The following is a 25,613-nucleotide window of genomic DNA, read 5'->3' as shown; positions in this document are numbered from 1 at the left end:
TGGGTTTTTTTCTAATAATAAAAGTTTGTCAACATTTTTATTCCTGAAGAAGTTTGAAGTTTGTAAAACGTTGAAAAACGTTTTAGCAAATTTTGGGGATACGTTATGCTATAAATATATTAAAATATTTATAGTATAATAATAAACTTGTTTTCCATATAACTGGCAATGTCCAGGACATTATAACTTTAGTTCAATTATGAGCGAGTTATTTTTCAAAAGTTAATGTTTACTAATTTTTAAATTCTACCATTTTTTTTTTTATTATCAAATAATTTATGCCAAACACACCTATAAGAGGAAAATAACGAAAAATCATTATAGTACGATAAGAAATCATCAAGCAAGGTGAAATTTCTTTCCACAATAAAAAAAAAGAAAATCTAAATTGGAAATAATGTAATTAAGACTAACAATAGTTAATTTATTCTCAATAAATGAAAAAAAAATCGTCTATTATAATAAAATAATGATTAATTAATTCTTAAGTCCGAGCTGGGAGGTTCATTTTAATGTAAGTTAATTGAAAATTATATCAGGTTAATTCAATGACTACACAGAAGGCCGCACCAGCTCTGGTCAACTCAAGGCTATAACGGTTCGTCGGTAAATAGAGAATATTCTAAACTGTGGTTATTCAATTAACTTATGTAATTGAAAAGGAATGCCAGTAACTGTTAGGGGGGAATGTATCCAGATTGCCTTAGGAGTCAATTTTCACTCTGATATAAAAACGTCAATGCTATATATTGGATTTACTAGTCATATTCGACTTCTTTCAATTTTTTTTTTTACTAATTTATTTATTGTTATTCACAACTGTACAAAATTATATACAACTAGTTAATTTGTTATTAGATATAAAATGACATGTGGAAAAACTACCCATCGATAGAACTCCAATAACGTCACTAAATGAGAAGATCTGGGGGCCAACTTCTTTTCAGACGCCTAGGGAGGTTATCAGGTATTGAAGGAGAAACCCGGTTAGAAACAAGTGGGTTTGGGTAGTTAGGAAGTTTATCATGGTAGGTATCTGGTTCTTGCCAAATCGGCAACATTGAGGTCCTGACTTGATTTGTGACAAAGTAAGGCGCATTATGGATTTTGGACTGTAAAGATTGGATACGAGAGGAATTCGATGGTTTAGTGGAGCCCCAAAGCTTTTTTCAAATTTAAGTAAATTGTTTTAAATGCAAATTATAACTATTTTTAAACAAAAAATCAATCTTATTACTAAGCAATTCAACATGTACAAAAAAGACTGGTTTAGTTATTCTGTTATTTTCCATATAAAAGAACTGAAATTATTCTATAATACTTCTCTGAAATTTCCACGTCATATTCACCTATGGACGTTTTGAGAGTGGTTAGTACCTCTTCAATATTACAGACCCCTAAATCCTGCTACTCTATATCGCTCCTTATCAAAATAAAAGGAAAAAAATCACACACATCGTAGCACAAATTTCATATGGGCAGAAATTATGCTTAGGTGTAAAAGACTCCCTTAATAGTTTAAATGGTAGAAGAGAAAAACTCAAGTTAATATATTTCCCTATTTATAACAATAATTACTTATAGTTACATTATTACACTAGATTTTATCCCACAAAATATTATGAATGTTAAATTATCAATATATTATACATACTAATTATTAAATACATTTATATTTGGACATTTTTATAATTTTTCCTAATTTTTATAATATTTAAAGGAATCTTGTTGGTGCAATTCGATGAAAAACAAGAGTTACCTCACAGATGACACATAACTATTTAGGCACCCTAGGGAGACCCAACTAATTAAATCTTCAAGTAATGTTAGACTTTAATTCAACATAGAAAATAACATTGCTACATAACAAACAAAGAATTTATTTCTATCACTAAAAATAAATTTATATGTACATGACATCAAAAAATTTTAAATATCTATAATTATCAATATATTCAAAACAGAATTTAAAAAATAAATGTAAAAAGTATTCTATGATATTTAGATTTTATTTTACAGATAGAAGAAAGTTATCAACAGGACTTAGACCTCAAGGAGCACATGGTACCAATAAGAAATGATAAGATAATCTTTTTAGGTGATCCCAAAATTGTTCTGCAGGTAATCAAGATGTCAAAAGCAATAAACAATATTAAATGCTTTTATTTAATTACATTTAGATTATGATTAATGATACAAACATTAAACTAATTACGAACAGTATGTATAGTTTCATCAAATGTTCATAGATTTTGAAGAAACATTTTGGATTCTAATAACAACAACCAACAATGATTGAATAAATTAAACATGCAATATAATAATTAGAAAAAATAAAACAATAATCAATTTGGGAATCATTAAAGCTCTAGAAATGAACAATTGGTATAAATTTTTTTTTTAAAAATGTGTCTAAAGATTTAAAACAACATTATTGATAATCAATAAATAATAATATTATTAGGGTATGTAAAAATATTAACGATGCAATAAAAAATAGGAAAATAGTATGTCAAATAATAAATGAGGGTATAGGCTAGTATAAATTTTAGATTTGAAAAGCGTATAGTAGTATGAAACATAAGCAAATCAACAAAATTTCGGCCTAAGTACTTATGTTTATTAATGCTACTCATATCTTAATCACTAATTTTCGAATCTGAGGTAATAACTCGTATTATCATAATAATGAAATAATGAAGTATTCCAAAATAAAATAAAAAAATTAAACGTGGGTTATTGAATGCTGCAGGTGCCTGAATATGATTCATTATAAATTAATATTTAACTGTACTTAATTATTTAAATAAAGTGAGTATAAATTTATAAGTTCTTCTTGAGGGCTTTGATCTCATTTGGGTTTTATGTTGCAGATGCAGTGAAGAAAGCTGATATGCTAACATACATAAGGAAGTCATTCGGAGTGGCCTAATCTCATAACATTGCTCCATCTACTAAAAAATAGGGTTTTGAAGTCAATAATGTATACTAGGATTGACATGTATATCGTATTTAATGGATCATGCAAGTAATAATCCTGTTATTACTCATGAATTTATTATATTATTTAAATAATATATTCCATACATTTATTTCACCTTATTCCATAGGAAATCATTCTAATTTTTAAACCATCAGACACATTTCAACAAATTTAATTTTTTCGATCTAAATATGTATATATGTTTGCATAAAAACATAGATCATTAAATTTTTAATTCTAAATTCGTCTAAAAACTATGAAAGGTGATTATAAAAAATCATAACATTTAAAAATTCCAAAACCATCCTGAAAAATGACAATGATTTACTTGTTTTGAATATTATATATAATTAATTTATGTATACCTATATATTTCTTAAATATCTATAATTTGTGCATATCTATATCGCTTCCTTTTCATTAACTATAATATATTTTTTTAATCTTATTTTCTTCAGACCCTGTCCAGACAGTTATACTCGGGCAAAAAAAAAAAAAAAAGAGAAGCCTAAAAGAGATGATAGGATTTTATTATATCAATGTGTTTACTGATACTAAGGGTTTAACAAAGTTAAGACATATCCGGACTATATAAAATATTTTAAAAAATATGAAATATCTGAATAAATTGACGAAGTTCAACTAAAAAATATGGAGATAACTGTTGCTATTAGTTTTTATAAATTTATAAATAATTATTATATGTACTAAAACTACAAGAGTTATTATTACTAATATTCATTAGATCCTGCTATAATGAAACTATTGATAAGAATCCTACTAATGATAAAATGCTTACTTAAAGGTGACTGACTACAGACGTTCAAGTGAATATAAATCACATAAGACATAAAACTTAAAGATATGTCACGAAAGTATTAAGTTGATTAGCATAATACTGGTATAGTATGGTGTAATAAAGTATATCAACTAATTTGGATGAGTAATATACGTGTTTCTAAAAATTCAGTGTTAATTTAAAACTTAGTTCCGGCGTTTCAGGGAAACTATACCGCATAACAAACCATTTCAAACATCCATAATCAACTTCAAAGATGTAGTTAAATACAAAGATCGAATCTTTAAAAGTAATCTACAAACAGCATAAGTGATGTAAAAAGAATCAAAGAGAATTAATTATTGCCTACAGTCAAATCTAATATATTTTTTTAGGCAAAATATAAAATATGCACTTCCAACATCTCTGAAGTTGTACACAACCATATTCATATTATAATGAGTATATCGATGATGTATGCATCCAAAACCGAACTTCGGAGGATTGAAGATACTATTTTTATTACCTATATTGATTGATATATTTTAAATGTTCTTACACTTTATTTCTTTAGTATTTATATTTATTAACTTTATTATACCTAAATTATAGTATTTAATATCCGTTCAGCTTAATTAAAGATTTGCAATGTTCTAATTTGTTCTATAGTAATTGGTTTTGTTGATACATTGAGAAGTTCATATTTTATTATATTCTTGATTCTTATTTTTCAAACCTTCATTTATTTATTATCATCATAATTATTTATTATTTATAATCTTCATCATTTTTAATTTAACACAGTACCTCTCTTATTGCGTGTGTATATGAACTATCCAATAACAATCGGTTCCCATAAAGGTTTATAATATTATAAGATGTATTATTAAAATACTTTTTTCTTTACTATTCCAATTAAATAAAGGATATCTATAAATTCATTTCAAATTATACTCAGAAAAAAGTTTTTAATCGCTTTACAAAAAGTGAGAAATAATGTGAAGCAATAGTTTCTCCAGGAACTATTGCTTCTATAGCAGGATTTGAGTTAAAGTCCGATTGTGGCTGGCATATATTTTTCTGCAATATTTATTTATATCAGCCGTGGATCAACCTTCCATGGTTAACAGACCTTCAGGGGGTACATCCAGCATCTAAAAATTTATTTTTCTGGACAATTAGCGAAGCGCATCATAAAAAAGAGAAAACATATTCAAATATATATACTTACCTTTTCTAGACAAGGTTAATTTATATTAATTGGAAAATAAAATATCGTGAAAATATCACTGGAAAAATAAATTCAACACAATATGTTTAAAAGCTTTAGTTATTAATATGTTTATAAAAGTTATTAGCTAATAAAAAAAACTACCAAACTGACAGAACAAAAACAAAATTTGATAATCAAAAGCTGGGATCATTATTATTAAGCCCAATAGCTATTATGTATCATGCAATATCTATTCAAACAACAAAGCAAAAAATAATAATATGCCAATAAACACAAAATATATTCCAAAATAAACAAAACATTAAATAAAAACGGGGCTAAAAACATCATCAAAAAACTTATAACTTGTATCTATAAGACAGACCTGAAGCCTAGATCTCAGCCCATTTAGTGATCCAGCAAAAATCTGTATAAAGATATATTATAATTAGTACCCTTCACCATATTAGTATAATAACTACGCAAACATATAGTGAACAAATCTACATTAATTTATATTACGCATATTCTATAAAAAATAAATACATAACAGTAAACATGGATAGTGGATATTACATACAATATAAATAATACTTAAAGTTAGAATTTCTGTCACTGAAACTTAACATAATATATGCTGTATATATTATATACACGCTACTCTAAGCCTATCATATGCTATTATTTTAATAAACATGTACCTGTAAGTATTAACTTTTCGATATTATTTTATTATCTAAGAATCTCTTAAAATTGTTTCCGTGTCACAAGAACTAATTTTAATTGATAATGATATATATAATTATGATTTTGTGAACCTGGTCTAGGAATCTGGGCAGTTTTTTATTTCATGACTTACATTTTATACTAATCGATTCTGATACAGATACAGTAAGAAGAAAACACGTTCCATTTAAACAGAACATAGCGAGAGAAATATTGTTGAAAACTATTAATACTACTTTAAAGCCTAGGAGAAATTTTAACATTAGAAGTTTTGACAATTTAAAATGGCCTAGAGGGAAATGTTACTAATATTGACTGTAAACCGAGGTTAAAACTAGTCTTTAGAGTCGATAAAAAGTGCTATTGGCATTATTATCTCTTGTGTGATCTCAACACAACCTAATTGTACTACCAAAAAGAATGTAAATAAATAAAAATTATAAATATGAAAAGATAAATGAAAATAAATTTGAAGATGATTTAAATTACTGATTTTACCATTCTAATGCTAGATCTTTTTTTTGCCGATTTTTTTTATGATCAATTTTGTATAGTAAAAAAATCTAGCATTAGAATGGTAAAATCACCCTGCGTAGGGAGGTGGCGGTCCCATCGTCCGGCACTAGTACCGCAGATAGCCATTGGTCCTCCAGGTTGGGGGAACACTACTCTGACATTCATAAATCTATACCAATTACAGCACACTACACTCACTCTAGGGTCACCTTTCCTAGGTAGCCACTCAGGGAGAGCGAGTCAGGGAGCTATGAGGAGGCAGCCCCTCCACCTGACGGGCTGATAAACAGTTCCCCTTAAATAACACGAAACCTAAAACAGCCCCGGATTTGATCAGTCTCTCAAGGAAACGGTATGAACTTTGACATTGGACATTGGACTACCTTGTCGGTATAAGACACTGAAACTGCTCCTTGATCAAACAAGTTTTTAAAAATTGGACATAGTTGCCATCCAAGAAATCCGATGGACGGGCCAAGGCATAATGCAGAAGAAGAACCACAGCATATTTTACAGCTGCTATGAGAACACCCACGAGTTTGGTGTTGGGTTCGTTGTTGCGGGTAAATTCAGACAATTAGTGATTGGATGGAAACTTGTGAATCCCAGAATATCCCACATCAGAATACGGGGTTCTGCAATTACAGTATCATCTGTCTGCACGCTCTCACGGAAGTAGCTGATAATGAAGAAAAGGACAGATTCTATGAGTCTCTTGAAAGAACCTTTGACGCCTGCCCAAGCCACGACGTTAAGATAATCGCTGGATACTTCAACGCTAATATTGGAAAGGATAATATCTATAGCCCTACTATAGGACGTTAGAGCCTTCACGAAGAAACTAACGAAAATGGCCAACGCCTCGTCAACTTCGCCGCGTCCAAGGGAATGGTTATTGGAGGGACACTCTTCCCACTCAGGAGGGTACATGAGGGAACCTGGATACCACCTGACAAGAAAACTGTTAACCACATTCTAGTGGATGCCAGACATAGATCCAGTCTACAAGATGTAAGGACGTATAGTGGAGCGAACGTAGATTCTGACCACTATCTCAATGTCGCCCACCTGAGAGCCAAGATAAAAACAGAGCGATGGACTCTAAGACAAAGAGGTAAGAGGTTCAACCTGGACAAACTGAAGGTTCCTGACACCAGGACACGTTATATGGAACAGCTGGATGAAGAGCTCCGCGAACAAAGAACTGATGGCGTCACTTCAATGATCTCCTCAATGAGCGACCTGTGGAACTTGATGAGGAATAAGGGAGAGAAGATGAGGAACACAGGGAGAATGAAACAGATGAAGAGGCACCTTTCGAAGATGAGATTCTGGATGCCATCAACCGATTGAGATGCAATAGAGCTCCGGGTGCTGATGGACTCATCCGCAGAACTCATCAAGTGCGGTGGGAACGAACTGGTGACCAGTGGCTATGGGGCCGCCACCTTCCTATCCCAGGCTGATTCTACCTGTCTAATGCTACATTTTTTTTTACTATAAATTTACTATACAAAATTGATCATATTTTTTTTTTTTAACTAAACTATAGTAAAATATTTTGACACTGAATTTTTAATTATCACAATATTAAAATATAAAAAAGAATATAAATCAATTTTGGAGTAAATATAAGGTCACATACACTCAAACTCAAAAATAAAATAAACTGCTGTTGTAAATGTATTAACATATTTTCATTTTCTATAACTAAGTAATGGAGAAGTTGTTTTTTTATTTATATTTTTTCACAGTATTCTCAAGTTTTTATTACTTAATTAATTAATTTATTGTTGTTATAGTGTGTGATTTTTTTAAATGTAATTTCTGTTTTTGTTTTTTTCTAAATACCAATGAATTTCAAACCATTTTATTCTATTTTAAATACAGTATAATTTCTTCTTTTTTTATTTGCAGACCGCACCTTCTCCCTCCCCCCCTCCGATCCTCATCTCTAAATTTAAAGTTTATATCTTTTAATATAATTTCAAAAGCTCTCTAATATTTTATTCTTATTCTAATAAAAATATGACCTTGGTACAGAATTACTGTGAGGAAAGGTAGAAAAATAATATATATAAAAAAGAATCTTAATTAAAACGAAATAGGTAATATTAATTGGCAGTTAATAAGGATAATTTTTTTTGGATGAAATTTTGAACATAAATTTTGTATTAATTGTACAAGAGTATATAATAAATTTTCCAGCATGACCATTTTATAGGAATCAATGTAAGGATGAAAAAGAGGCTGAAATTAAAAATCGTATGCAATAATTCTTCTGAAATTCCAGTAAAATAAGTTAGTATATCTGACATTTGCAAAACACGACAAAACAAATGAAAAATTATAATATTTCTTTCAAGTCACAATACATGAGCTAACATTTGATATCATTAAATACATTCAGAGATTTACATTCCCTTTGATCCTTGGACTCCTACGCCTTAAAAATGAACCAAGTGAACCAGAGTAGAGGGGAACATGTGACTCCCAGCCACAATGGGAACCGATCGAGGCCTTGGCAGGGATATGTGTGAGAAAGGTCCTACCTAGACTGACGCACTCACCACCTATATCATATGCACACCTGACACTCGATCGTAGTAGGCTATAGGATTATTTACACCCAGTACAATGGTTTGAGGAAATGGTTAAATGCAAAAAGAAGAACAACAACCACTAAAAAACCCGATTAAATTAAAAAACTTCATTTAAATACAGAGTAGCTCAGTTAAATAGTTAAGAAGAGTAATGTAAAGAAATATAAAATATTATAACCTTAAAAAAACAAAAAACAGATGGGATATTAAAAAGAAAAAATAATAACAATAACAAGAAGTTAAGAAACAAATATATGAAACATTCTTCAAAAATGGAAAATAATAGTTCATAATGCACTTATATTATATTTAAACAATGGTATTGTAATTAATATGCTTAATTAATTAATTAATTTCAAATAAAGCAATTTCATTTAAGATTGGATTGATGATCAAAGGGGAGCCTACAACCAACAATTAACTTAACAAAAATATTTTTTTGCTCTATTTTTTTTCCCCTTAAATTTGCAGACAAGGTAAGACATAATAAATGCATGTAAATTTGTTCAAAAATGAAAATATTTAAAATTCTACTAATACAGTAATCAGCACTCCCATTACACTCACAATTCCACTAATTTTTAGATTAAGTTAAAATCAATAGTGTACTCGTATTTACAAGTGACTATTATATGAATAACAAGTCTTTTGTGTAGACTATCAGTGTTGTTAATTGTATCTTTTGTGCAGATGAGATTTAAGAAAGAGTTTTAATTTTTAAAAAGTAGATAAATAAATAATAAGTACAACACTTAAATTAACATAAATCTCGTAAACACATAAGAAACAATTAACAACACCAATAATTGTAAACATAATGAATGTGAAAAAACAAATAATCAACACTAACTGTAATCTAACCTTTCTCGATTTCACTTTCATTTAACACTATACCAAAACTTGTGCGAATTAGTCAAACAGTAATTAGCTATACATTGTAAAATAGATCAGTTTCTAAATAATTATAAGTATTGTTTTCATTGAATTAAATTATGTTATAATATTTGATTTGCTTCTATTTGCGTTCGGTATAGATATTTTAGTTTTTAAAACTTAATTTGAAAAATCCTTTTTTTTTTAAATGTATTTTTCACTGACTATGCGAAATATAAAGTCACGAAAATTCGCCTCGATATAGTTATTTTACTTTTTGATTGACATCAAGAAATATATACATACACACGTCCGTGTACTATAAGCTGGGCTTGAACAAAAATAAAAATGAACAGCAAAATAAATAAAACCCAATAACAGCTGAACTAAACAAAATAAAAAAAAAAAAGGCTATCACTTATAGGAAAATAAAAAGGTTGAAACCTTCCCACTCTCACCACATTGCCAAAAAAAACAAAAAACAGAACGTATATATCATTCCCATGAAATTGTTTTAGCAACAGTTCTGCTCTTTCTTTTTTATTTGTTTCAGTCGTTTCAGTTTGGTGGTTCTTCCAATAACAGAGTGACCAATCACCACAATGTTTAGATCCCGAGATATAGCAAATAGAAATACATAGTAATGGAATCTGACCAACATGTGTGTAAAATAAATATTAGACTTAGCTATAGAATAAACTGAATTGGTGAATAAACATCTATTTAAAAAAAAAACAATAATAAAAGAAATTTACCAACATCTAAACCAAAAATAACATTCGGTAGATAAATCAGTCAGGTGCGTTCCAACAGCAATTGTTTTTATAAAAAAGTTTTTCAGAAAATTATAGTTCACACACAGGTATTTATTACTATTGCTATACTTTGAGTATGATAAAGAAAAACAAATTTAGTACAAAAAAAAATGAGTGAACATATCGCTTCTCCGGAAGTATAAAGACGCAACTGTAAAATTTTGTAATGCATTTTTGAACCCGCCAACACGATTTAACAAAGTTTACGCTTGCGTCATTATAATTCTAGAGCAGCGATATAGGCAGAATTATGGTGTAGTTTTGGGTCATTTCATCCGCTTTGACGGATTTAAAATACTTAAAGTAATACCTTTTACTGGAATTTTTTTTTTTTGCAACTAATTAGATATGATGAATGAATACTCTTCCTTGAATGAAAAATACATGCGATTTCTTTTGATACATTCAATCAGCAATAAATTAAAAAAAAAAAAAAAAGCATTGGACCCAGGTTATGAACTAATTGCAGCAGAATATTTATAACAGCTATGCCGCGATCTTTTTGGAGATTACCCTAGTTCCTATAAGTGGATATGTATCTTCATTTATATATGCATAATTCTGTAAACACATAGTACTTACTTCCCTCTCAAGTACTTAAACTTGAAAATCATGATCAAATTATTAATCTTATTTTGAAACAAATTATATACGTCGCACAACATCCTGGTAGGATCATTATTATACCATTCTATGAGTTCGAAGTATTTTGGTTAGACATCGAGTGCACCGATGTTTTTTTTTTATTAAAAAAATGTTATAGAACAAAACAAGAAAAAGGAGCTGTATGATTTGAAGGATATAGGATGTAGGTGAGATGAAGATAGACAAAGCTAGCGCCGAGATCGGTTAGCACAATAGAATACAAATCAAGTTCGCTGGAGGTGTGCCAAGATTTAAAACATTCGGGTATTGCGTCATAGCAATCACCTACCAAGACGGCAAGGAATAAGAACTAAACCAGTCTACTTGGAGAGCACGTGTACAACACATCATCGGGGAAAGTGAGAAAATAATATTATATTTATTTTAATTATAAAATACAAAACTAAATTTAAAAATCGTCCAACAAATACAAGGATCAGAATGGAAATTATAATTTTTCTATTCGGTATATAATTACCTATATTTAAAGATTAACGATTTGTCATTTAAGAATAAAATCTACAGGACCAGCTTTTGCCAGTCAGGAAAATATTTTTTCGCATGGGTATGAAAATGTAGTAAATAAAATTTATACTTTCAAATTTGGGCCGAATTGGGAAATCCATTTTCAAAAGGGACTGGAATGAAAAACGGCACGAAACCCTCCTCTCACGTCCTCCGTGGTAGCTTTACTTGTCTGACTTTTCAAACAGACAATTATAGCGAGTAGGTTAGTCGATGAACGACATTCCACAATCTCACAACTGGAGACCATAAAAAAAAGGGTAATCCTTCCCAGCAGGACCCGCCCCACTAAGACACCCCAGAGCCCTGTTTCATAATAAAGTACAAACTAATACTATTAATCTTGTACTTAGTATTTGGTACAATTTCACTGACTTATAAAATTCTGCTAAATTATTTTTTGCTTTTAATTTCATGCAATATCACTGATAGACGTCCCCATCATGAAACAAAATGTATTTGTGCGGGTGCTTTATAGTTTGTGTACTTATATTTATGGACTTACACTATTGGCTTTCATTATGAAACAAACCCCAAAAAGCGACGGTCCTATATCACTTTTGAAATTTTGCTTAAAACGAGAAGACGAGACTTTAATAATCGAGCAATATTTAAAAACAATCTGAAATTGAAAAACGGCGTGATATTATTTGTCTATTATACATAAATATATGACTATATTTTGAAAAGGCTATATCAGTATATATAAAAGTTTGATTTACAATTATCTTATTTATGTGTAAATATTTTATTATTCACATTTCTAGTCTTCGGTATTAATTTCTGAGGCAACGAATCATTTCTCGATGACGAAAATAACTCTTGAGTGTTACAGCTTGAAAATTAAAAATTTCTAGAGTTACTAAAAGCGTATTGACCTTTCCAGAAAGCTAAAAAAAGCAGTTAATGTCACTAGGTTATTTCCAAGCTCTCGGCAATTTCAGAATTAAGTGAAAATAAATGTCAACTCTGCATCATTGTGTAACTTGTTCCAATATCTTGCAAGTTAATTGAAGGTAATTTAAACTTATATTGTAGATTAAAAAAAATAACACAATTTAAAGGTAAATCTCCCATAATTCTCAGGAATGTTATCGGCAGTTCAAGCACATTTTTTGAGTGATAGTGAACTGAAAACAAGTTTGTAATGACTAAGCAACACGACAACTATAACTTATCTATTTTATGTCTGGAGTTTCAAAAAAAAGTTAGGGACGGTTGACTGTACTTTTTTTAAGTGTAGAGAGAGATTTTTGATGTTATTAGGCATTTTGGTTAACGTAGGTGATAATATTTTAAAAAAACGTATAGTCTAATTATATTAGGTCTCTCATCAGGCAAAAAAAACTTAAAATAATTAATAGGCATTTTCTTCGTTAATTAATTAATTGCTGAGAATAAGAATGAATTAAAATACTCTGCTGTTAATAAAAATTACACAGCCAATAAAACTAAAGGAACACCATGAATATATCAACAAGTGGCTTCTTCTGAGTACCATATTCTTCCGTGCTGCCAGAAAATGGAAGAAAAAGACTTGAAGAGGTTGTCAGTGGAAATAGAAAAAAATTTGGGATGGTCATAAATTAGTGCGAATATACTATTTACCTAATTCACAAAGTGACCTCTATGAATTGAATATAAGAGGTGGAGAGATTCCCTTGAACCAAAATATGATTTGATTACTTTTAAAAAGGAGACAATTATTACCCTGAAATTAACTGCAATTAGTAAAAAAGGGGGTAATTAACTAATAGTTATTCTACTAATTATAGTTTCGACCTCAACTTAATAGATAATGTTAAGGACTGATAGATCCATCGGACTTGAGCAAATAGGAAATTATTATAACTAAGGAATTAGTTCTTAAAAAGCTCTGTGTTATTAAGTAACCCTAATAAAATATCTTATACACTAATACTTTGCCAATTGTAATATTAATTCAAATTATTATTCCAAAATGAATCTAAATTTCAGGGTTGTATTGAAGTAATGGACGATATAAAGTATTAGTACAGAAATGACTCATAAATTAGAGGCATTCAACTTCCATACAAATTTATCCTCAAATTAAAAAATAAAAAAAAGGCTAGCACTTATGAACCAGAGCAAGAAGGACATAAAGATAAAAAAAGTTGAACGAGACAAGTGTAGGCTGTGAGTCATAAATTCATGTAGTATTACGTAAGAGCGCTGGGATAAGTCCATAGCTGCCCTGGAGAACCCTAATGACTCCACATTAACTGGAACACTCCAAGGCCCAGAGCTTATAGTAATTTATAGTAATCACTGACTATCAACTAGAAATACTAATATTTACGACTATAATCGTAAAGTATAACTTCCTTGACCCAGTACCTCCTATAACAATACACTATATCATACATTAATTACTAGTAAGATGTAATTGAATAATTAAGAACATTTTCACAAGTCAAGAGAAAAAAAAGCTAAAATTAAATGTTATCTTTGATCTTATTCTATTTTATAGCTTTATTGGTATAGACATTAGTCCAATGAAAATACTAAATTACCGGCAAGTGGAAAATTAATATTTCTGTCTTTATGAACATATTCATTAATACATGTAAATGAGAACAAGGTTAAAATGCTAATACGATAAAAATATACTTATAAAATTTAAAAAAAATATCTTAAAAAATGAAGTAAATAAAAAGAATATAAATATAAATTAATATAATAATAATTAATCACAAATACATCCATGACTAATAAAATAATTACCATAAATAAAATCAATTATTCCTCCACTTGTGATAAATTGATATTCTTTTTATTTATACTTATATTCTTCTAATAATATTTATTTTTTTAAATATTCTTTTATACAACTTTCTAACTAAATTCTTATCATACTAACAATTTTTGTATCTTATTCTTATCAAGACCACCTTTCTTACCATTAATTACAAAAGATCAAATCATAATCTTCCGATAAGTTTCTAAATTTATTAAAGCTTAATGATAGTAGATGAAAAAAAATATATTGAAATATTTTTGTTAAACCAATGTTGAGAAGCAACAGTCGTGGTCCAGTTAAGAAAGTAAAATTATACCATTTAGAAAATAGACATTAAAATAAAACAAAACCAATACGCCAAAAATATTAAGGTATTGGATATTGATAGATAAATCTGAGATTATCATTGCGATGAGAAACTAAGTAGCAGAAATTTGCCGAATTAACGTTAAAGAAACCAAGACCTGAAGAACAAGGAGAGATCACTAATTTCACAGAAAGGAGCAGTTAAGAGCTATCGTCTTCTATGATGGAACGCCAGTCTTATGGAGGATGGAAAAAGAAGATGTTACCATCCTCCAGGGGTGTACAATTATTACTACAGAAGTGATTTTAAGACAGGTTCTAGGTAATTTATGACTATATTATGACTATGAATTAGAAATGATTACTAACATCAGAGCCGTCCATAACAGAAAGAGTAAGATGCCAGAAGTGAAGCCAAAAAAGCCGAATGATAAACTCCAGAGGCGTGGCAAAAGATAGGTAGCAATCAACGACTGTGTTCAGTTTTAGTATAGGTTACAATGGCAGACATTCATAAATTTCTGCATAAATTTGAGTAAACTCCTTTTTTTGTTTGTTTTTTTCTGGCTTAAAGAGAATAGATTGTGCCACTACGCTGTTATTGACTATGACTAAGTTTTTAGCATTGGCTATAGATCAACCTATGATGAGAAATTCAAGGGTGGTTAAACACTTCTTAAAATGTTAAAAGCAGTCTTGGATCTAGATTTTTTGGACGTTAATTCTAATTAGATCATGAATGATATCTTTCCGCTCTATCCTCGACAAAGATGTGAATCGCCCCAGCAAGAGGCCTTGGCAATATCCTTCGAGAAACGATATGATTAAGAGAGTGTAAACCATTCCCACAGGTGGAGCGGCTATTGTTCCACAAGGCCGTGCCCCAGACCTCAGCGCTCTTCGGGTCCGTTCACCTCTGGTCGTGATAGCACTCAGATCTCGGTATCGCATTAGCAACTTTTATTGGGGACACCACGGCAACCCAACGCATAGATGTCCTCGGGAATGAGACGAAATCCTTCCCACTAGATGCAGCTCAGTTGGAGCCATAATAGGTTCTTTATCTCATTAAGTGCTCAGGTGTTATTACCATAAACTATTAATATTAAAGATGTTTATTCTTACCTAATTGAAGAGTGCGATAAACATATGGTTTGTCTATAATTCCTGATTGTCATCCTAGTGGATAACCACTATTAAAACAGATATTCCAAGAGTCTAAGGTAAAAACAGGACATTTAACAGGACGATGATGAATTCTCCACCAACTCTTTTCATATTAGAGTATAGTTCATAAGCCAAACGAACGCTTCTTCTATGGAGAAAGAGTGACTTTCCTCTGTATTTTACCCCAACTAAGACAATATTTTTAACAAGTATGACTAATTGGTTGGTATAATAAATAAAACTAATAAATGAAGAATAAACAGACTCCTTCATTCTCATAAATGTAATCGATATGAAACAGACAATGGTGTGTAGAAGACAAAGGTTATTTGAATGACAGATTTAGAATTATTGAATTGTTATAACATTATCATAGTTTACTAAAGAATGCAGGTAATTCGTTGGATGCCTTCTAATTAATATTGAGTGAATATTTTTTGGCAATTAAGTTATATTAGATTACTGAAATCGTTGTCTCTCGCCGTCGCTATCCGATGTATCAGATTCTAATTAAGATAAGATTGTTTCATTAACTATCGTTATCTATAATTAACAAAATTTTACTTAAGATTTTGAATTTAAATTTAATCTAATCTGAAAACAGCTTAAAATAATGATTTATCAAACCACATTAAGGTCGTTCATATCTTTTTTAAAGGTAGGTACATCATTTAGAAATTGTAATTCGTGTTGCTTATTTATCAGATAATAAACAAAAATAATAAAAATACAATATATATCCGGCTGTGGCAGACAATTCATTTACGTTCCATAAAGAGTGAATCCACTCGGGTCAGGAGACCCTCTTGGAGAATACTCTTAACTTCTATATAGTGGACCCCTGATCCTTCAATGAGCTTGAGGAGAGACAATTTAGTTATAGGACCATGCTGTAATATTACTATTTATATTAAACAAGTTAAAACAGTCATTTTATGAACCTTGCGGAGGTTAAACCTTAACATCGAGTTTATGTTATAATAATTATGGCGATGACTTCGAAATACGATAGTAAATATGTTAAACATAAACAAAGGATATAAACAATGTTCGTACGAAACCATATCATCGGGATACTATTGAGATTTAATTATAAAAAAAAGGCTGATTAAATACTAATTAACGTCATATCGTGTGAAAAAGAAAAGCATTGTTAATGTAATAAACGAAGAAAAATATATCAACTGACCTATCCAACAATGACAAAAAATTCTAAAAAAAACTGGACAAAGGTGCCCTATAGAAACTGTAACTAGCTTTATATTCCCGTCCCACAACAAAAGCTTCTTTATCAAAATGGTAGAAGTTCTATCTCAACAAGATTACATGCTCTTTCAGCTTGTTAGTATGCCAAGGGTGGATTGAAAAGTGAATTATAGCACGATCAATAAAGGACTATATAAAAAACACATGCAATGGAGCATATAAAAATGGAGTGGTTTTTCACTATTATTATTATTCCTAGCTATCAGGTAGTATTATTTCAAATCAGCTCAGCGGAAATAAGAGAATTCATTGGTCTAATATAAAAAAAAATATTATAACAACAACAGATAACAAGAAAAATTGAGAGTCACGTCTGAAGGATGAGCTCAGATAATACCAGAGAGAGGAAGTCATAAAATATTCACTGAGGGAAGATTGATAGCCTCTTTTTTCATCACTCTTTCAGGTCGAGGGGTAGTGTTCATTTCCATAAAATACGGAATGTGGTTAAAGCTACAAACTGAATAACAATGCTTAGGTTTAGTTGAAATTTCCACATTAAGCATAAATTATGTATGTATAATAAAAACAGATGCCTAAAAGGTTCAAATTATTAATGTTATAATTTTTATTTACATCTGTACATGGGAAGAAGGGGGTTGGAAACTGTTGAAATTGAAAAATAACGAACATTTCTCGCCTTCAAACTAGAAATATTTCCTCATCAATTTCGTTTTTTCTAGTTACCGTAAGACCTAAATACTTAAACCTATCTACCTGTCCAAACTTATTTCCCCCTATATCTATATCACCGAAATTGAAATTGCGTTTCTACTGCTAACCATGTATTTTTTTTTATCCCTATTTATTTCAAATCTGTAATAAAGATAAATAAATAATGAGAGAAAATACAAAAAGTTTTTATTTTGACACCCCTTATTGGAATCTTAGAGCAGGCAATCGAAATCTGTTGTCTAATATCGTTAGCTGCTCTAATTTTAATTGAAAAAGGTTTTCATTTAAATATTCAAAATTTGATTTTTTTTCTTACTAAACTGGCTGTTTGGCCCACTGTGCGTCGGTTTGAATCCAGACTTTTATTTTGCCACAGAAGAGTAGGTTGGAAATCTATAGAATAAGCCGTCCTTTCTGCCTTACTAGGATTAAATAAGCATATTAAACAAACAAATAAATAGTAACCAATGTTGTAATGTTGCAGTGTTGGCTCGATGCCGAGAAAATTAGGGAATAAAATATATCACAATATGATAAAGACAACGAGAATTGTCTTGTCGACAACGTGTTGTACGAAGCAATCCGTCCAATTTCGTACCAGAATCAACTGAATATATCACGTAACCTTGTAGAACGTCTTTTATAGTTTATAGTTTATTTATTCTTTATTTCATACTATATTCTTATTAATGGTTCACTTGATTTTATCAACACGTCCTTTCAACCTCCTACAAAGTGCTCAAAATTTACTTAAAGGAGACTCTTAGAACCGATGAGATGATCCGTGCGGTTCCACCTTAAAAAGGAAACGCACTGACCTGTTCTTGTTCGATTACGGAGTCATTGTGAAGGTGAGCTGTTCAACTGTGGGTCAACTGTAACCTTTTGCAAGAACCTGTCATGTGAGAAAAATCTATTCTTAGATCATAGTATATTCTTGGGCTCTGTAAGGTACGCAGCTGACAGAATTTATGGAGTGCTGTATAAGGATCTAAGAAGTATCTTTTAAATTTTGTAACTTTACTGTTATCTTTTTAAAGTTAGAACTTTAAAAAATGGCAATATTAACTCATAATCAACCTATCAAAAGAATTGCGTTTGTAACCCTTCCATACCTCTGATTTCTATGAGAATAAATTCTGTGCTTTTCGAAACTTTTCACCTTTACAAATTGCAATTAACCTTATCCGAGAGAAAGTACGTAATTATTACGTAGTATTGTTGATGATAACTTCTTTTCTAATGACTCATGCATTCATATAGTTGTTATAAATATAGGTAATTTTTATGATTAGTTAGTAAATTTGGATACATATTTTTGTGCATTAACTTCACGAGCCGTATATAAAAAATATTTATTTATCTTTTTGTAATCATTAAATTATTTATTAATCTTTAGAAATAAAAGTAAATCAGAATGTTTATATAGAATAAAATTATTATATTATATAATAATAAAATAAAACTAAACAATATAAAAAAGCGTTGGAGCATATATTCATGACCATATAGTTAGGAACGTCGTGGATTCGATTCCCACCTAGGACAGTCAACATTTATTTCTCAGTGATCCCAACCCCTTAGTTAGTACACGTATGGCAACTTTGATGAATCCGCCAGCAGTTCATTAGTTCTCCCACCAGTTACCAATACCAAATAACAATATTTTAAAATAAAAGATAAATTATTTATTTATTTTCTCTACCTTTAATTCCATTTATCTTTTGGACACTCATCGAACAAAATGGTAAATTTTACTAACTCAAAGGAAGTGTTAGTAGAGAATCTTGAAGAGCTAAATAGTTCATCAACAAAATAAAAATGACTGAATAAACTCGATATTTCAGACGAAACTGATGCAGATGTCATATATAAGTCTAGTGAGGAAGAAATGAATGAACAGTAAAAATATATAATGACATTGAAGAGTAAAGAAAAACCAAAAACCGCAGAAAAATTCATAAAAGGGAATTTTAACGCATCTCTTTCTCGCAAAAATAAAAATTACATACAACATGCACGTAAATTTTACAAATTATTGGCCAATATGGATAATTGCTGCAGGTTGACAATCAGGCTCAAATGCTTTGGAGGTTCCGAAGATATCTGCTTGACGTGTGATAAGGACAACTGACTGCTAGACATCTCGGATGGGTTGATTGATGGGTTAGAAGTGTTAACGACCGAAGGATCAGGTAAAGTAGTCTATCAGAACATCTGTCATTAGTTGCCACTAGATACGCCTTTTTTGTAGTAACAAAATAGATTCCAATTCAAATGTCTCTTCAAGTTCAAGGCCTAGATTATAAGTTGATTAAAAGACGAAGATAAGTTCATCAATGCTTATGCTATATGTGAATGAGTGATTTCTTCAAACAAATGATACACAGGAGGGAAAAAAAAGAAGTCAAATGTTTGGGGTAAAGCTGCTGATAACTAGTTGTTAAACAGTATAGTAAATAGTAAAAGTTAATATTGGTTATTATGATTCCAGTAGTATTAGTAGTTTCCAAAACATTATTATAAACTACTAAATAGTAAATTCAACAAATTTTCATTTGAGCCCTAATACTATCGCCCTCCTCTAAAAAAAAAAAACTGAAAAATTTATTTTGGCAAATATCATTAAAATTATAATATTTATTAAAATAATCATCATAAACAACTTATTGTCCATTTAACGAGATTCTAAATAAACATTAATTCAACTCTTCACGATAAATATTTTCTGTTGGACATGCAATATGTTTTAATAAAGAAGGTTGAGAATATTTGGATATGTTCCGTTATTATTAATCAATTTTTGTTTCCTTGACAACAAGAAATCAACATTATGTGATATTATTGGGGAAAATATCATGTAAATTGCTACTCTTACGGAGATGTTCATTATGAAGACCTTTATAGTGTATTTAATGACCAAATTGAGCCGTAATAGACATCTACAGTCAAATATAGCTATTAACAAAATTTTCTTAAAATATCATTTTCAATGTAAGTTGCGAAGCGTCAAAATTTTAGAAAATTATTTAAAATCTGCGAGTTGCAAACCTTAAAATATGCGAGGGCTATTTTAAAAAACTTCTACACATCCTTAGGATGAAACTTGGTTTTATCATTTTTTGAAAAAAGTTACCATTAAAATCCGGTGAAATAAATAAGTTTACAATTACTTCTTCGTTAACTTGAATTTTACAAGCCTATAACTGAATTTAACACAATCTTCCTCTTTATTGTGAATCACTCCTTCTACTTCTTATTACTCCTCAAGATCATTAGAGAACTACCGCAGCTGGTAGCAGAGGTTCAGTCCAAACAGACCCCATTGTCTAAGACCTTCATCATCATGGCGAAGGTAATTATGTCTTCTGCTATCAATACATTGAGTAGATCCATTAATTACTGGGGTGTCTGACCGGTAAGCCTCCATCCTTCGGTTCATTGCTACTTTGTCGAGATTATTTATTTATTTTTATAAAACGTTCATTTTCAAGTTATAACCAGATTTAAAACTAATTTATTTTTATATATAAGAAGATGGTCAGGGTTGCGGTCAAAAAAAGGAACAAAATGTCCGACCTTTCACCCCAATTTGCAGGGCTTCATCATAGGAAGACAATTTCTTTTTATTATTTCTTTTATATTTCTTTGTATTTTTTTAAAAATTCTTTATTTAATTTTACTTATTATTAGTTACTTCTTTTACAATCATTGTTATTATATCCTATATTGTATTAACTACCCTAATTATATTTTCTTCAGTGTATATTCCTATTATTAGTAACGATATGTATCATTCTGATTTTACTTAGTTTTTCCTAAATGAGAAAATTATTATAGTTATTATTATTATCATATTTCTGTATCTTTCTCTTATTAGTTTTCATTTTTCGTCATATCTTTATAAGGACTTCTTGTATACGCGACGTATTTGAAATAGAAATATAGCCATTAAACTGCTGGCCACCTCCACCCCACTCCTCTACGCTTCCGCTTTATTGTCGCCTTCTTTTCAGCCTTTCGATTTGAACAGGTAGGTGGCCCTGACTTGTTCTTTGCTCATTTAATATCATTCATATCATTATTATTATTTATATTTATTCTTTCAAGATGTTTATTTAATTTCTACTTTCTTCTTCTTTTTATTTTCCGTATTTTTTTTGTTTAATGTACGTCTCCTGTACTTTTTTTAACTGTATATTTTACGTATTTATTTGATATTGATACTATCTTATGTCTTCCTTCCTTTTATTTATATGTAATTTCTTATCACTTTATTTTTACATAATATTTATCCTAGCTTAAATTACCTTATTTTAGTAATATTCTGAGTTTTTTTTATCCCTGATGAAGCCCTTCAAAGTGGTGCGAAACGTCGGACATTAAAATAGTTATAAACTATTTGTTCCTTTTTTTGACCGCAACCCTGACCATCTTCTTATTAATTTATTTTTACCACAAACTATTCTTCATTTACTAAGAAGAATGCAATAGTTGCATAAATGCTATACTTAACGAACTTCATAGTTTTATTTAATGTGTTCGTTTCGAAGCAATAGTCAATTAATTAAGAGTATTTCTGTAATATTTATATATAATTATTATTAGTTGTAATTTGTATTAAATTTTCGATTGAATATTTATTGTAATTGAGGCTAAAAATTAACCAATCCTAACCACCTAAGGCCTTACTTATTAAACTAACCTTTATGCAGTTCACGTATATCAATCGATGTGTGATGTATGCTGCCATCAATGATAAATAGAGTGCATATTATGAGGTGAGCTGTGATAATTGCGTTCCAAGAATGCAATAGTTGAATGCAGTAGTTTTTATGATATTTGCATATAAATATTAATATGAATTCGCATATGAAATTTTGCCTGAACAATTAGAATTTAATTTATTTTAACAAATATAGAAAATGCTACTCTTACGAAAATAAGCGTCATCATCTACATATAGCAAATTAAACTAGCTTTATATTTGAGTGCTAATAGACATCTGTACATCTCGTGGTTCCTGAGCTATAGAGTTCCCACAATAAATTCACTAAATATTGTTTTTGTAGTACATTTTTATGAAACGTTACTTTAAAAAAAAAAACAATATCTCGGAAACTATTGAATGTAAACATCTCTAATTACGGTTCATTTAGTAAATTTATTCTACTTAAAAAATTATGGTCTACATAATAATACGTAAATGATTTTCTACTAAGTTTTTCAATGCTGTAGGTAGTTTCAATGATAAAATAAATTTTTTTCAACATTTTGTAATAGCTCCCATTTTCTATTCCCCCTATCTATAGTTGGTAGACTCTTCAATTTCGACTGGTAATTATACATATTTTTTTTTATTAAAGTAATCCAAAATTTGGGTGAAATAACTGACTTTTTTTCTCGTTTTGGGCTCTTGTACTATAAGGTACATTACTGAAAGGCGTAAAGGATACCACCATTTTCCTTGAAAACAAAAAATAATTTCATGGCTTCAGATACAACAGGTATCGATCTCCAAAACACATATGACTAAGTTCACTAAACTCTATTATATTTAAAATTGGAGAATAGTCCCCAAATACACATTTTATTTTGGTAATGTCATGATTTTTACAATTTCTAACAATGAGTGGTTAGAGAACCGATAATAATATTAAGACTGTAAAGAAAAATATGCTTCCGGTGGTTGGAAAGCACTATCCCTATCGAAGACAATGTTATGTTCCGTTATGGAACAATGGAAGGAATCAAACATACGGGTCTATAATGGAACGGATTTGATTGAATTCTGCAATATGGCCAGAACACTCAGCCTTCTGCTGCCCACTTACCTTTTCTTCTCTATAGTATCTAGTATTTCATCACCATCCTCTTTTATCTCAATCCCTTAAAAAAACTAAAAATATTTATGTGTAACTATTAGAAATTTAAGAAACGACTATTATGCAAAAATCACTATATTTATAGTCTCAGGGGCCAGGAATGATCGAATGCTGAAATTTGTTTTAAAATACTCAAAAGTAAGTTGAGATAATTTGTTTAAGGTAAGCGCCCTTAATCGTTTGAAATTAAAAATAATATTTTTCGTACGGACAAAAATAATTTAAAATATTAAGAAACCATCTATATTTTTTATTTATTCAGCAGGTTATGAATTAATGGGGTATTTTAAAACAAATTTGAGCATTCTAACGCCTCTCAGACTTTATATGTGGTTGTTGTAAACAAAATGGCCGTTTCTTAAACATAAAAAAATATATATATTTTTAGTATTTTATGGAATAGAGACAGGCTGTAAGGAGTATTTTTCACTGTTTTAGGTATAACACAATAGATAAAACCTAAATATCATTGTGAAATCTTAAGTGGTTTTCAAGATAAATACTTTTAAAAGAATCGCTGGACGTTAAAGAAGCGCTTTCCAAGGCTTCAGATAATCTCAAACTAATAAAACAAAAAAAAATTAATTAAATAAAATTAAACCTATGAATTATAGGAAACAAAGTGTGATTAGGATAGTATGTACATTTCTTAAAAACCTCCTGATCTGGGGGATTTAACAAGGAATGACCTCCATATTAGTAATTAATACTTGAAAATCACCTTGCTTTGGAGTATAGTCATCAAAATTTAATAGTATTAATATTTGCTGATACGTTGAGCAATATCATAAAGAACAATTTTTTTAAGATAAAAAAATAAATAAACACATTGCGCAAATGGACATGCCTCCTATATCAAGACAAACTATGTCTTTATCTTCTAGTTATCCTTGAAATACGATCCAGTAAGAAAAGAACAGGTTCAACGGTACTGACTCATGCACAATTACTTTTCTGAAAAATGACCACTGTGTGAAAATGTAGAATCAAATTTAACCTTTTCAAACTGAATATTAATTCGAGATAGACAAGAGATAACTGTCCAACACCTTTTAAAATATACTGTGTTTATAAATTGGAGAATTTACGAAACCCTCTGAGTCATGAGCTCCGGGCCAAGAACTACTTTTACTGAGATCGTAAATGAAAATAAGAAACAATATGTCAGCAAAACTAAAATAAATGGTGTAATATATTTAATAAATATAATGGTAAATTATTTCTTGAATGTTGATGACACATTATTGAGGATTAACTGATAAGAAACAACTATATTTTTGTGAATGTTGGAGATTTTATTGTTCCCATAATCACGTTCTACAGTGAAAACACTGTATATTTTTATAAACGATTTTCTAACTGATTATTAAACACGTGTACAGAATACAAATTGAGAGGGATAAAAAAAACTTAGCTCACAATACTTTGGTAACTAATTTTTCTGTATAATTAAAAAGGTAAATGTAGGTTATTTGGTTTTTCCAGAACATAACTGTTCTTCTCAGCAAGTAATGAGCCAGGTAATTTTTTTGCATTTTATATATTTAATTTCAGTGTTGTTAATTGTGGCTTATGTGCAGAGAAAGATTAATTTAAATTTAGTAAATCCGATTTTTTGTTAATAACCCGATTCTAATATTTTTCTAAGAAAACATTTCTTTAAGATAAAAAAAAAATAAATCAAAAGATATAACTACTATAAAAGATATATAAGTATCGTGTATTTTCAAAAATTGGAATGCATAAAATTTAAATACTCAAGTCTCATAAGCCCATAATATACAATCAACACTATTAAATACATACATAAAATGCAAAACAGACTTGGAAAAGAACATACTGAGACTCTTGATAGTAAAAATACAATATATATATA

General features: G+C 29.7%; 1 protein-coding gene across 8 annotated transcripts in view; it reads right to left on the bottom strand.

Moving 5' to 3' along the window:
- The window catches only part of raskol (Ras GTPase-activating protein raskol), a 758,358-nt gene that overhangs the window by 382,853 nt on the left and 349,892 nt on the right, over positions 1-25,613 (bottom strand). For 6 of the 8 annotated variants that reach the window (XM_067050212.1, XM_067050211.1, XM_067050213.1 and 3 more), the window contains one exon: positions 5,360-5,401. The exons of the other annotated variants lie outside the window; for them this stretch is intronic. In XM_067050212.1, the coding sequence (XP_066906313.1) occupies positions 5,360-5,401 (42 nt within the window). The remainder of the gene's footprint in view (positions 1-5,359; positions 5,402-25,613) is intronic. 8 annotated transcript variants of the gene reach the window in all.

Source organism: Halyomorpha halys, unplaced genomic scaffold (assembly GCF_000696795.3).
Source record: "Halyomorpha halys isolate HHAL.00 unplaced genomic scaffold, Hhal_1.1 Scaffold550.1, whole genome shotgun sequence".
NCBI classification, from domain to species: domain Eukaryota; kingdom Metazoa; phylum Arthropoda; class Insecta; order Hemiptera; family Pentatomidae; genus Halyomorpha; species Halyomorpha halys.
This window is presented reverse-complemented; position numbering and strand designations above follow the sequence as displayed.